Source organism: Asterias amurensis, chromosome 13 (genome assembly GCF_032118995.1).
Source record: "Asterias amurensis chromosome 13, ASM3211899v1".
Classification (NCBI taxonomy): domain Eukaryota; kingdom Metazoa; phylum Echinodermata; class Asteroidea; order Forcipulatida; family Asteriidae; genus Asterias; species Asterias amurensis.
The window spans coordinates 1600468-1615693 of NC_092660.1; the positions used below are offsets into that span (position 1 = coordinate 1600468).

Below are 15226 nucleotides of genomic sequence, written 5' to 3' on the forward strand. Positions count from 1 at the left end.
ACCTTTGCATGGTGGATAACTAAGCAGGGCTGTATGCTTCGTTTTTGAAAGGGCAAGGGCACCAAGGCATTTTCTTCTTGGTATAGGGCACCCTCATGAGGAAATTGCAAATTTGTACTGGAGCATTTCAAGGGCACCAAGGCAATGACCAGGGGACACGGAGGCAATTGCCTTCGTTGCCTCCGTGAAGTATCAGGCCTGACTAAGAGATGTTTGTAGTACACCAAAGAATTACTTCTTCAGAGCATACTGATCGAAACGCAAGTCGTCAACTACTGGTTCTTTTCAGAACCAACAATACTCATACGAAATAATAAATATAACCACAGCTCAGTCTTGAAAAGTTTGGTTGTTATTGGTATACATACTCTCTGAATCAAGATAATGTACAGCAATTTGGAACTGGATGCAAAACTGCAGCAACTGGTACTAGTCTTTGAATCAAGATATTGTACACTGGTTGAAAAACCAGCCAGGTGTGTTCTTACTCTATGAGTAAAGATAAGGTACAGTAGTTGGTAATGTTTGCAAAACTGCAGCAACTGGCATTAATTTGAATCAAGATATGGCACAAAATCAAGAGAGGGTACACAAATTTGTACTGGCAAAGTCCAGATTTCTTGCATAAATTCTACGACAATGCAATCTTATGTTTGTATAATTTCAAAAAATATGTGTAAAATATTTTTGAATGGTAATAAGGTAAAATGTAAGGAAAAGGTTTGTATATATTTGGTAAAAATATCATACACGAGAATCATTGTAATATGATTATTATGTACTGTCCCAATTTCAATTGTGTCTTACGTAATCGATTGATCAAAGGGGTTTGCAAAACCAGCCAGGTGCGTTCTAACTCTATGAATAAAGATAAGGTACAGTAGTTGTTAATGGTTGCAAAATTCCAGCAACTGGTTTTAGTCTTTGAATCAAGGTAAGGTGCAGTATTTTGTACTGGTTGCAAAACCAGCCAGGTGCGTTCTAACTTCTAACTCTATGAATCAAGGTAAGGTACAGTAGTTGGTAATTGTTGCAAAACTGCAGCAACTGATGTCAAGATACGGTACAGCGATTTGTAGTGATTGCAAAACTGCGGTCAGGTGCATTCTAACCCTTTGAATCAAGACAGGATACAGCAGTTGTTGCAAAACTGCTGCAACTAGTATTTTGACTCATTGAATCAAGATAATATACAGCTTTAGAGTTATTTGCAAAACTCGACGGCTTGATTTTACAGAGCTAAGAACAGGGGCCGATTTCATAAAGCTGTTAAGCAGAAAATACTGCTTAACAAACTTAGTTGCTAAACCATTTCGAGAAGTAAGCAATGGAAATCTTGGCTGGTAACATGTTCCTCTTAGAAAAAAAAATTAGCTGTTGCGAACAACTTACCAACCAAATGGACCGATGGTATGAATGCAAAAATGACACATCACTAGACGTAGATACTGACAACTCCTCTTAAGATGGATCTTGGTGTTTGTGAAAAGGAACCCCTACTTATCACAATATACATAAACATGCAGATTTTTGTTTATTTTCTGAAGAATATGTAGCATTTAATTTGCATAAAATTTACAACACTATGGAGACAACCACAATTTAAATTGAAGTTGTAACAAAAAGGGGGAAATATACTGATGTGGAAAAACATTTATGCATTGCTTTGTTGAGTTGAAACAAAAATACATAAGGTCCTGTATTAAAGCTGCTACTTGGTAATAAAATAATCGCAGTAGGGAATGTATACAATTTAAGGCACTCTTAAAACATCAATAGATTCATGGTAACTCCACCATGTTATTATTTCTTGCATTCAATGTTTGTAAAATTATAAATTATAATGATGTAAAAATATACAACCCATAAAATGCAACCCAATGTAACTGTACTAATTTTTAATTTTAATTTACATCTGGCAAAGTGTATTGCCTTGATATCCAAGTTGGGTGACTTGAAATGTGACGCAACCACTCAGCCCACTGGACGCCATTTTGGTAAGCAACTCATTTAATGACTATAGACTGTATTGAATAACCCCTTTTTGCTATGAAAAGTCGCCATCTTGTAGGGCAAACCGTATGCGCGTCCATCGAAGCACGCAGCACGCAACATTCCCGGTTGGATTTCTACGGCACATGCACGCACACACACGCGCACAGACGCCATCTTGTAGGTCAGATACATGAGCCACGTGACGTCATATTCAATACGGTCTATAGTAGATCAGTGCAGACAATGACCATCGCTACCAATGCCAAGACAAACCATTTGCTTACTGAAATGGTGTATGTCCTACTTCAAGTTAATTGCACTTCCTGCATCTTATGGTGACATACAATCTTTGCTAGTTATAAAGGTGCTCAAATGGTGACGTTTGAGACGCTGGCGGCAGCAGTCATAACTGCGCCCACATGATCAGTATTGCGGGCATAGGTCTGAGCACACGCACTACTGGCGAGAATTGTGAAAAAAAGACCGTCTGAAAGTCTCCCGATAATTCCCTTCAGCTCTATGAAGCCAAGATTTGCACCAACTAAAGCGTCTGAATTCCTATGTATTAAATTGTTCATCAGGCATTGGATAAAATGTTGAAATAACCAAAATTTAAGAGTTAACATTTTCTAAAAATGTTTTTTTTTTTACTAGAATAAATATAATACATAGTTTCAGACCAAAATAAACCGCTACTATATAAACGAATCTGGGCAATATCCAAAGTGACAAAAAGACGAGCTTTCGCGGGGTTGTGGCCATGTGATAAAGGACCGAGCCAAAGCTTGCGTGCCATGCCTATGTTTAAACATTTCTTGCCGTATTTATATCACACATTTGAACACCCCAACAGGATAAGCTCTTCACCAATAGAAATACCCAAACTGTCTGGGGTATTTATGAATTTAGTTATATAAAGTCTGCAGCCAACATAATGTAATCTATCAACATAAGGCTACTACAAAGTCTTTCTAGAGTGGGAATTACCTTAGGACACGCCACATACAGACTATGAGTGACTTCGAGTGCACTCGGTGGTTAACTAAAAGTTTGACTATTTTGACTCGAACCCAGGCTGGTCGATCATTGGTTGGCTGTGGTCGACCATTTGGAAGCAGCCTCATGATCATGGTTTCTTCACTGGTCCCAATAGCATGTTCCATGCTAACATAGCGCAGAGGGGAACCAGTGACACAATAGCTAAAAACACTGAAGGCAATGGAGTGTTGAATACCGTGGAACCCGTGGTTGACTAGACTTCCAATCGTGTCGTTTGAGTGAGTGCATCACTGCGCATGTACTGGCTGGTCAGAAGTCAACTAAATGTGCAAACTCAAGCTTGTTCTAAATTGCCCTATAATTTATATATTGGGAGACTAAGATCCTGGGTGCCCCAGATCTACCAATTCGAAAGTCGAAATTTGCCTAAAAACTAAAAAATGGCATCGCACATGAATTGCTCCGAAGCCGATACGCACCGCTAACAAACAACACACACAAAATGTTTAGATCTCCAAGATCTACCTCAGATGGTTTGGGGTTGCGTCAACTCTTTTGGTTTAGGCGGTTCATAACCGTATAAGAACGTTGCTCCTATAACAAATGTGGCTCCAACGAAAAAATAACTGGAAAAAAAACACAAGGAAAATAAAAAGAAAACTTAACTATTAGAATAAAAACTAATTTCAGTTAATTATTTTAAACAAAGAAACATTTATTAGAGCAGGTTTTGAACCTGCGACCTCCGGATTAACAAGCCAGCAGTCTATAATAAGAACAACCGTCTCCCAGATATTCTGTCATCACATGGGAAATTAACACGGCTGAAGGAGGACGAATCAAAAGTGCGCACTATCAGAAGTTTGTGAAGTGTCGTAGCCGAGCGGATAAGAGCACTGAACTCAAGCTCTGGTGTTTCTGTTCAGCAGGATGTGTGTTCGAGAGTCGTGACACTTGTGTTCCTGAGCAAGACACTTAACTATAATTGTTTCTCTCCACCCAGGGGTAAATGGGTACAGAGATGGTTCTTGTGATTGATTTAGCCGAGTAGGGCATATTTGTTGCACAGGCTGTATACTCCCCAGGGAGCTGAGATGGTTTAAAGAATTAGTTTAATGGCCACGTGACCAGGGGCAATGATGTTGGAGCGCTTTGAGAAGCCCTTTAGGTGTGTAAAGCGCAAAAGAAAAACCAACTATTATTATAACTCATATTATCTGTACACAGTTTGCCGCCATATGAGGAAGGGTGGACCACAGAATCCCCCGAAAGAAAAAATCTCCTAACACACCGCCACCTTAATCCGGATGTCGTAGGTTCAAATTCGGCACTTAAGAAACAAATGAAGATTTCTTACCTTGTTGGGATGAAATCACTGAGTAAATAATAAGACACAATGGTGGATAAAATTATTGAGAGTGACGTCGCGAAACCCTTTAAGATGTTGTCTGCGTACTTGATGACAACGGCAACAAGTAAACCACTACAAGCCTGCCAAGGGAAAGAAAAGCAAGAATGTAACAGGACTCGGGAAAGAAATGAGTATACAGTACTAACACACATTGGTGTTTGGGTAAAATACAAAATTAATATTCTTTATCCCCGATGCAAATTTAATATCTATTATCGTTGCGGTACCCGCTGCCAAAACATAGGAATCAAACTGCCTCTAGCTACCGGGCAATCTCGGTAGTCTAGTTGGTAAGACACTGCTCTAGAATTGCAAGGGTCATGGGTTCGAATCCCACCTGAGTAATATGCCTGTGATATTTTTTCACAGGACTCAGGAAAGTACTGCGTATACAGTGCTTACACACATCCGTGTTTGGGTAAAAACCAAAATTTATTAATATTCTTTATCCCGATGCAAATTTAACATCTATTATGTATCTATAAGAGAGCTAGACTAGGGGCCATTAATCCTGTCTCGAGTCAGGATGAACCAGATATTTTAGATCAAAGGTCTCCAACATCAGAAGTTTTCAATGGATTTTTTTCTGGCTTTAAAAACAAACAGCTTTGTAGTTTGATTAAGAATGAAGTTGTCCCTCTTGGCCAGCTGGGTATTTTACTTCATCGTTTTCGTTTTCTAACATTGACTTTTCTGAACATGCTGAATAAGTGAAATAAACCTAAACCCACCTGGAGGAACACCACCAGCCATGTGAGTGTATTGTAACCTTGGAAAAACCCATTTGCTTGCACCTCCTTGCCGTCGTTAAATATAACTCCACCTAAGCCAAATAAAATACCAAAGAAAGCTGCAAAAAAATAAAAAATATATATAAATCATTCACTTTTTTAAAAATAAGTTTTTAATAATATTAATTATTTAGTAACTTTTTTTTAATAAGAAACCTTATAACGTGCCGGTATCTGTCAAGTTTCGATGCTCATGCATGTCATGGCACGGAACAGAATACAAATATAGCAATATAACAATAATAATATAGCAATATAACATTAATAATATAGCAATATAACAATAATAATATAGCAATATAACAAAGAAGCTTTACAGAAAAATTCTGATATCAGGAAATATCCTAGGAAATCACACGCCCGTTTTTGACATTTTAAGGGTGTTATTTCAATTATATATTATAATAATCATTCACGTTTATTTAAAAAACCTGTCATTGATTGATTGATTGATTGATTGATTGAATTTATTCGGATAAAATCACAGCAAGAATATGCCAAAAACACATACACAACAAGAGAAAAGACAATGAAATAAGACAAACCAAAATAGAACACAAGATAGAAATATTGCACAAAAATATCCATGGATAGCCCCAAAAAGCCAAGAGATTAGACTTGTTGGAGTCCTTAACAATTCATCAGTTCACAACATACAAATTTTTATTTATAGATAGTTTTGTTAGTAATGCGGATGAAGGATAATTAGTAGACCTTATGCACATGACGTCGTTTCAGTAGGGCGCCCTCACCTAGTGTTCAAAAGGATGTTGTTCATTGGCCAATACTGTGCGCCGCGCGAACAAATCTGTGCGTCTCGATTGTTACGTCACCGTTTTTCCTCTAAGATGGCGGCTGGATGACGTCAATGCATAAGGTCTATACAATGAATAGTACTTATATGGCACATTACTGGTCTCAAATACATAAACCACAAAAGTGCCAAAGAAGCAAAGAGAAATACAATAAATAGTGATAAATTAAGCACAGCAATACATAACAAAAATATGAAATTAAGTTATATTAATAGCAAAAACAGAATATGTGACCCGCTCTGTGAAAATGAGTCAGATGTACCGGTAGGCAATTTCAGGAATTGAGTTATATGCATGGCTGGAAAGAACACATCAGCAGCAGTAATTTGGTATGTGTCTAAGCTTTGGGGTGTATCGCATTGCTGAGTTACTCCCGTTTGAAATTAGCCACTACACCATTTTTTGTGAAAAACGAATTACAAGTAAAATGAAAACTACCATTGTGTGCAAAAGGATATAGATTAGACACAATTATGATCACAAAATTTTTGTATTCATAGCTTTATTGCCTAAAAGTAAGTGTTTTAAATGTTAACCATGCAACTAAAGATCTTAAAAAGAAAAAAGAAATTGGGCGACATGTGACTCATTTTCACAGAGTGGGTCACATATATGATATAAAAAACTTGTCTAAAGGGAAGTTAGCCACAATGGACAGCCAGATTGCTTTATTGGTGCGTGCAAAATGGCAATGCGCAAATTCTCTCGCGTAGGAATTTTCCCATAGTTTGTCGCAACATGGCGTCGCGGACTGTTCTGGTTGCCCACTAGATAGCAGGGTACGCCTACCGGAGTGTTCCCTCAAGCCTTGAAAGTGCCCGACCCTAAAGCCCAGTTCATACTTCCTGCAAAATCAAATTTGACTTCGGCTACAGCTACGGCTAGATCAGCGCGTCTGTCAGTATTAAAGATTAGGCAGAAGCGCGCGATCTAGCCGTACCTGTAGCCAAAGTCGCCATTCGAAAGTCGCCATTCGACGACGCCATTTCGGACATGACCTAACATTCTCACTCACCTAGTTGTATATTCCGTAGCCATAAAGACTGCTGGGTACCCTTGAGGATCTTTTCAAAGTAAACACCAGCAAACCCACTGGAGAAGCAGGCAGAGAGTACGGCTACCAGACCTATCATCTGGTTCTTCGGGGGTAGAGATTCCTTTGTCTCCTCAGGAGAGCTTGACGGCATCTGTAAGAACCAGACATAGCCAAAAGAAGCTCCTTACAAATCTGCTAATAATAACAATAAGAGTAATAATAACTATAATAATAATAACAATAATATATTTTTAAAAACATTTAGATAGGGCCAACTCCATTTAAAAATGCTCCCAGGCACTTTACAACCAGGAAAACTTTAACATTAAACCACAAAAAGTAAATTCATGAAAAGGTCAAAAATAAGATCCACAAAATGTGATAGTTAAAACAATTAAAGGTAAAAGTATACAGATATATATATGCAATAAATCACAACAGTAAAAACAACATAAAATATACCAAGAAAAAGTTACCCTAAATCCACAATAGAAAAATATATAAAATGAAATGAAACTAGTAAAAAATGATAAAAGGAGAATGCACAAAATATAAAAACCGTTAGATTCACCTGATAAAAACCACAACAATGCAGTATAACAGCAAGGCAATAATAGTATTAATTGTGTACAAAAAAGTAATAGATGTTATTGCATTGGTGATTATTAGTTTTTTACTCTCAAACCTTTTTGTACCAAACACTGCATACTCAGTAGTTTCCGCGAGTTCTGTAAAAAAAAACCTTCACGGGCAAACCACTCAGGTGTGATTTTAACTGAACCAGTGACCTTTGCACTGCAAGAGCAGATGTCAGGGTTCAAATCCCAACCGAGTGATTTGCCTTCAGATTTTTATTTCACTGCACTCTGGAAAGTACTGAATATACAGTGCTTATACACATTGGTTTAAGGGTAAAAAACAAATTATACAAATATATATATATATTAAAAAATTTACATTAAAAATTACAATGGAAACAAGACAAAAATACATAAAAACTGGAAATGTATATGTAATGACTATAGAGCAAACGCACAACAGAAAATAGAGTGAATATGACATAAGCAGTAAATCACGACAAATTCAATAACAAAAATATTTTTGTTCAATAACATTACAATGAGCAAAAAAAAACATTAGTATATTTTATGAAGGTTCTCACAAAAAAATAGAACTTAAATTCAAAGTGAATAAACAAAGACAAATACCAATTAAAAGACAAACAAATTGTTGCAAAAGCAGTAGCTGATCAAACAAATTTGTTACATTAAAAATTTTGGATGCACACAGTCGTAAATTCTGTACACATACCATTATGTCATGTATGTTGAAAATTTTTCATCACAATAAAACACAGAGTCCGCAGACGGTGGCGACGCACAGCTCATTCCACTCGAAATCATTGGCTAATGTGAGCAAACGTTGTAACGTTTGCGCAAGTGGAAGGCACCCCAACTGCCTCAATGGAACCAACTAAGACATACCTGTACTAATACAACCCCAGCCATGAGGAGGACCAGTGATATCCATTTCGTGGCGCTCAGCTGCCTATTCAGCATCAACACGGAAAACAACGCCGTCGTTAAAATCTTCAACTGGTAAGTGACCTACAAACAGGGGAGATATAAAATGAAAAAGTCTTTAATAGGTATTGAATTAAATGGAAAATGTCGCTTAAAGCCATTGGACACTTTCGGTACAGGAAAAAAAAAAAAAAGTTCACAGATTTACAAATAACTTACAGGGTTTACAGAAGGTAATGGTGAAAGACTTCTCTTGTAATATTATTCCATGAAATGCTTTACTTTTTGAGAAAACATTAAAACAATATCAATTCTGGATATCGAGAATTAAGGAGTTATTTTAAACACATGTCATGACACGGCGAAACGTGCGGAAACAAGGGTGGGTTTTCCCATTACTTTAAGTTTGTCCCAACTCCGATGACTAATTGAGCCTAAATTTTCACAGGTTTTTTATTTTATATAATAGTTGTGATACACGAAGTGTGGGCCTTGGATATCACTGTTTACCGAAAGTGTCCAATGACTTGAAACACCAGAGTTTGAATGCATTGCTCTTAACCGCTCGACCACGACCCTTCCATATGTTCACCATGGATTTGCATTGTTATGTCCTCGTGTGCTTACCGTGAGTTGGCCAGCACTACCCTTGCTTACGGTAAACAGCTTTATGAAATAAAAATTCTCCTAAGAATTGTAAGCAACAAAATGGCTGCTTACATGTTTTATGAAATTGGTCCATGGAAACTCCCGCAGTAAACACAAAATTGGCCGTTAAGCAGCTCTACGAAAATAGGCACTGAACCGGAATTTGATGCTCAGCACATGACACCCTATGGGTTTCGCCCAACGACTTACCTGATATGTTGCTGCGTCTAGGTTTGACAGAGCTACAAAGAGGAGGTTGTTCTGTAAAGTGTACAGGCCTGATGGTATAGCTAGCTTCAGAGTATCCCATGGCTTGCTGATGATCTGGCTGTGAATTATCTTCACCAGATTATTCAATGACCACCCACCTAGCATTGGAGACAGAGAAAATGAAAATATAATAATATCAAAGTCTTATTTACCAACAAGGTACTCTTAGTTTAAGCATACTTACAGAAAGATGAATTCCGAATGTTGAGACCCAATTATGTAGCACCTTAAACAATGGTTTACAAGGTCTACAGCGCATACAGCAGCCACAGCCAAGAACACCTGGGCAAACCCCTTCTCTTTTTGATAAGTGTACTGGGTTCTTTTACATGCGTTACACACAACCCACGGGACCAACGGCTTTACGTCCCATTCGAAGGACAAAGCAATGGTTAAGTGTCTTGCTTAGGAACACAAGTGTCACGACTGGGACTCGAACCCACACTCTGCTGATTAGAAACACCATAGTAACTTAAAGGCACTTGACACCTTTGGTGATTGTCGAAGACCAATATTCTCAATTGATGTATCCCAACATATGAAAACGAAAACAAACCTGTGAAAATTTTGGCTCAAAGTTGCCCTGACTCCCTAGAAAAGTGTAAAATGAACACGTGGTGGCGATTTCAAATTTCCTAGGATTTTACTCAAAGAATAGAAGAAAACATAGAATTCGAACTGCCTCTAGCTACCGGGCAATCTTGGTGTTCTTGTGAGTATGCTCTGCTGTAGAATTGAAAAGGGTCTTGGGTTTGAATCCCACACGAGTTATATGCCTGTGATTTTTTCACAGAACTTAGGAAAGTACTGAGTATACACAGCTAACACACATCGGTGTATGTGGGCAAAAAAAAACAAAAAATGAATAAAATATAGTAATAATAATAATCTGCTTTTCTACAGCGCCTAACACCTCCAAAACAAAGTCTCTTAGCTTCCAGAGAATCAAAAGATAAATTATGTATACAATGAATTAAACAGAAATGTTTTGAGAAGAGTCTTGAAACTTGAGAAAGTGGTAGCTTGTTTGATGTGTAGAGGGAGATTGTTCCATAAATGAGGTGCAGCAAACTAAAAACTACATTGACCATATGCTTTGGTGGCAACATTAGGGATACGAGGGTGTCTTTGTTAGCAGAACAGAGGTTTATAGTAGGAGTGTATGGAGTTAGTAGATCTTTCAGGTAAACTGGTCCACTTCCACGACTGCAATGAAGAAAACATTGTATGAAATGGGCTTCCTACCTTCCCCGCCAAACACCAGTAAAACACACGTCATAATCTTGACAGACTCGGCCATGACGATCGCCGTCGTGCTGAGATACTTGGGTCCATCACCCTGGACACTCCGTGAGTAACGCAGAGTCAAGACCAGCGTGGTCGTCTGCAGGATCAATATCACCAGCGAGACATACTTGATGTTCAATCTGACGGCATTCATCTAAGACAAGAAAAACAAAACATTAATAATAATTTTAGTAATAACAATTTTTTATATAATATAATTATAACAATAATAAAGACTTACAATGCACTATCAACCCTGCTGGGTATTCAAGGCGCAGTAAAACCAAAAAAACAAAATGAAAGAAAACAAGACACAACACAGTTAGTTCTCGAAAACCTGTGCAACTAAAGCACTGGTCCTGAATGCTGATGACTGAACATAAGGTTTGGATACAACAAGGAACATGTGAAGAATAGATGATGAGAGTAGATTGACCAGGAAATACATGTAGGGTAGGAGAGGGAAGAGCAGGGACCTAGGGACAGAGACAACCCATTTCAAGCTGGCCAGGATTAACTGTGTATTGATCTGAGACACAGCTAATGACAAGGAGTAGGCCTATCTAAGAGAAAGAACACAGTCAAAATGCAATGCAACTCTATTGCGAGGGCCCATAGCATACAATTTACAAACCTGGCATCATGCCATGGCCCAAGAGTTAAACATGAATAATGTTGTCCATCCGCTTGCCCTAAGTGGTGGACTTTAAGTTCAAATTTGTTTATCACACACCACTAAAATTGTCTAGCTAAAACTCTAGCATTCACTACATACATCATACTTGCAGGGATCATTGGTCACAGAGTCAGGGAGGGGCAAGGGGGGGGGGGAGACATTTAAAAATAAATCAAAACAAACCATTTCCATCCAAAGTACAGTTATGTAAAGCTGTAATACAAATGTTGACCCTTCCTGTTGTACACCGTGGACAATTTATGGTCACAGATTATTATAAATTGCCATTATGTATTTGCATATTACAAGGAAAGACTGGCTGAATTGGTTCACTGTAGCACCCACAGCTGTTGTTTGCAGAGAGGTGTGTACACAAACATTCACGTAACTTCTATTATTGTTATTCAATTATTGTATGCCTGAGTAAACAATGGAATGGCACAGTTGCGAGGTTGAACTGAGCGACGTGGACAACAGTATTTTTCAGAGGATTGCAAATTTAGGCAGTCTTTGAACTTACAAAAACACAGCGCTTACATCTTCAGATGATTCCATCTTCAAATATAATAATTCAAACTGAGAGTTGTTGATACAGGAAAAAGCTTGTAATGACACAAAATTAATTTATCTTGATTGAATATCATTTGTGAGAGCTCAAAATGTGGGGGGGGGGGGGAGAGTCACAAGACCACAGACCTTGTAGTTAAAAATTGTTTACTCAACCCAGGATGCAATTTCGTATCTTTGAATGGGCAAGGCCATTTTCATTTCGCAAAGGGCACTTCCATTGTAAAATCTGAACGTCAATGGGACACTTTTGAGGGGGCACCAAGGCCAACACCAGGGGCACGGCAGGCCATCCTCCATAGCGTCAATGTAATTCAAGACCTGTCAACTCACCTTGTTTTTTTTAAATAGCCAGAATCAAACCTCTTGACATAGTTTTATAGGGCCTATTTTGTATTTTGTTTTACTGTTTTATTTGAACCAAGCATGAAGATCCCATTCATGAGTTTATCTCAATACTCAAGAGAATTGAAAGGTGTTTCATCAAATTGAAAGTCAACATTTGGACATAATTTGTTTCGGTTCCAGATAAATAAATTAAAAAGTTCAATGTATTGTTATAGTATACACAAGATCGCCAAAACTCGTCTTACATGTATCTTAGTTTAAAGTCACCTGGAAATATAAATTTTTTTCTTTCAAACATAAGAGTATATGCTTACGAACAATAAAACATTTTTTTTAGTAATTGTTTGTCACGATTTATATGTTTACAAAATATATAAAGTTGTTTTGGGGGCTGACTCCGCCTACCCCTTTTGTGACGTCAATCGAGGCAGACTTTGCCTGCATCCGTATAGTAAACACACGTGCAAAGTACATGTACGTCTAAGTCGTGAGTTGGTACATTTCAAAAAGTGTTTTTCTGCATTCAGCAGCAATACACCTGGTCGGCATTGCCGGAAAAAAACAATTTTTTTTTTTGGAAACGTACAAACTCACAACTTGGTCCGGACATGTACTTTGCAATTGTGTATACTCTCTGCATTACAGGCAAATTCTTAAATTTGTAAATAACATGAGAACTGATTTTTTAAAACCTTAGTTAACTTAGTTTATTCACATTCCACTCATCAAAACACATATATTAGTGACAAAAAATTTATTTTGAAAATATACCACTTCCAGGTGACTTTAAAGGGAATGGGGGGCTTTTTGTATGACAAAAAAACACACAAATGTCCACAGATTTACATTATACTTTATGGTTTGAAGCTAGGTCTACTGATTGTAGAAAGCTTGGAATCCTTTAATTTTTGTTTGCTGACGTGCTGTAGTTTTTCAAAAAAATTGCAAAACAATGTCACAAAAATAATTGTTGTCTCAGGAGACGGAAATTATGTCTTATCCAACGTATTAACGAACTCTCCAGAAAACACTGCAATTTCAGACTTTTATCTGAATTCAGACCTATTTGTCAAACCTGCATGAGAATTTTTGTTATTGTTTTTCTTCACCCAGCTACACAGCTAACCAGAACCACCAGCAGTGATTGTAATTTACTGCTGTGCTGGTTCTTTATACCACTGTTGGATTCCTGGTCTTTGCTTGGAAACATCTCTGGTTCCCAACCATAGTTAAGCCATCCCAAATGTAAACACTCCAGTTGGGACTGATCCAAACAACAGTTGGGACAATTCTATAGTTGGGACGGAATAGTCTTATGGCTGGCGACTGTGGTAATTCCGATAATAAAACTGAGCTATAACAGCCTGACATAAGCTCTCCATAAAAGAGATTTACACATACTTTATACCCGCAAGTTTGCTATTTAGTTTCTTCTAAGGTGGGCTAAGTCAGTCCTTACCTTCGGCTGTTCCCCATTTTCATTTTCTTCCAATTTCCTCATTGCGACCTGGACAACATTCACTTGTCAACCGATTACCAAGTTCTAAAAGTCTGCAATTGACGCAGGTCCTACGTTGTACTTTTAAACTGTGCAGTAAGTGACGTTTGATAGAATTGAGCCTTTGAAACTCATTCATTCACCTTTGTAATCAATAAAGAACACAACTGGTTTGAATGAGTGTGATGGGTGTGCCCATAGCTATCAAAGCTCTCTGTGGGAGGCTAAGTTTGGACCAGACAGCATGAGGTAAATTTGAAAGGCAAAGCCCCATGGTGAACAAAACACTAACGACTAAACCGAAACGCATCAGTTTATTTGGACGCATCACTGCATTTGATATCTTGCCTAAATGCTAGACACAGTACAGTAGTACAGTATGGGTGAACTGTGGCAGTGTGTGGGGGGGGGGGGGATTTCAACCATTCAACTGTGATCTGAGCTGTGGTGTTTTTAACCGAACTTTAGTAATAATGGTGGTGAAATTGAAAATAGAGGGGGGGGGGAATGTTTGGAGAATGTTTTTTATCTACACACTAACACTTTGTCGACTGTGCTTTGACAGATGTGTGTGTAGTTTTTAGTTACCTCCCTGTTTTTCACAGACAAACCCAAAACGTACAGCAAAACCATAGAGCAAGGACCAGGGCCCAATTATAGAGCCGAGTTTTAAAAAGCACAAAATATTGCTGAACAAATTTCTGCTTCAGGTTTACCACATACCAGCTTCGGATGAAAACCATAAGTTCTGATTTATTGCGGTGCATAGCTTCTTGTTGTGCTTTTAAAAGCAGCTCTATGAAATTGGGTCCAGGCAAAACTAACAATTACCTTTTCACACAGGTACTGGCACTGGCAGGACAGCCTTGAAAGTTGAATGAAAGGTAGCCTATTGATTGTGTAGGTCCTATTGTTGAGGTTGTACTCTTCATCACCACATGTCCGTTCACGCTCGGTGCAGAAGCACAATAAATAGCCTAGTGTTTGGGAGCTCCGTGTCCCGTGTCCCTTATGTTGCTCCTAAACTTAAAAGTGAATGAACCACGCTGCTCGGCTTGTGCCTGGGCGGGTGACACACCCACAACAGAATCTTAAGTTTTACAGCAAACAACTTGAGAGATTGGGTCAGAGTTTATTGCCCAGCAGATGAACAAAAGTAATCACCAAATTTCAGCTCGCTGTTTTTTTTCATCTTAGAAAATATGTAGGCTGAAGAAATGAAAAGAGAAACGGTCAATTTGACATAACATCATATCATGCCATCACTTTTTTCAGCAATGAACCATAATACAAGTTTTTTTTTATAAACTTCAGAAGTAAATGATCTTAGAAACTGCACCTCATTTCTCGTTCTCTTCTGCA

At 38.1% G+C, this 15226-nt stretch overlaps 1 protein-coding gene across 5 annotated transcripts; it reads right to left on the reverse strand.

The window, feature by feature from the left end:
* Nucleotides 1-336: 336 nt before the first annotated feature.
* LOC139945999 (UDP-N-acetylglucosamine transporter-like) lies at nt 337-15225 on the reverse strand. Of its 5 annotated transcripts, none has more exons than XM_071943578.1 (8): nt 14696-15225; nt 10734-10929; nt 9429-9586; nt 8532-8654; nt 7027-7198; nt 5137-5255; nt 4352-4485; nt 337-3620 (listed from the first exon to the last, which is right to left on the reverse strand). In XM_071943578.1, the coding sequence occupies exons 2-8, from the start codon at nt 10927-10929 to the stop codon at nt 3521-3523; spliced, it is 1002 nt and encodes a 333-aa protein (XP_071799679.1). In that variant the 5' UTR covers nt 14696-15225; the 3' UTR covers nt 337-3520. The 5 variants fall into 5 exon arrangements, with proteins under 5 accessions (XP_071799679.1, XP_071799677.1, XP_071799678.1 ...); XM_071943576.1 differs by lacking the exon at nt 14696-15225 and adding an exon at nt 13826-14147; XM_071943577.1 differs by lacking the exon at nt 14696-15225 and adding an exon at nt 11635-11806.
* Nucleotide 15226: the final 1 nt, after the last annotated feature.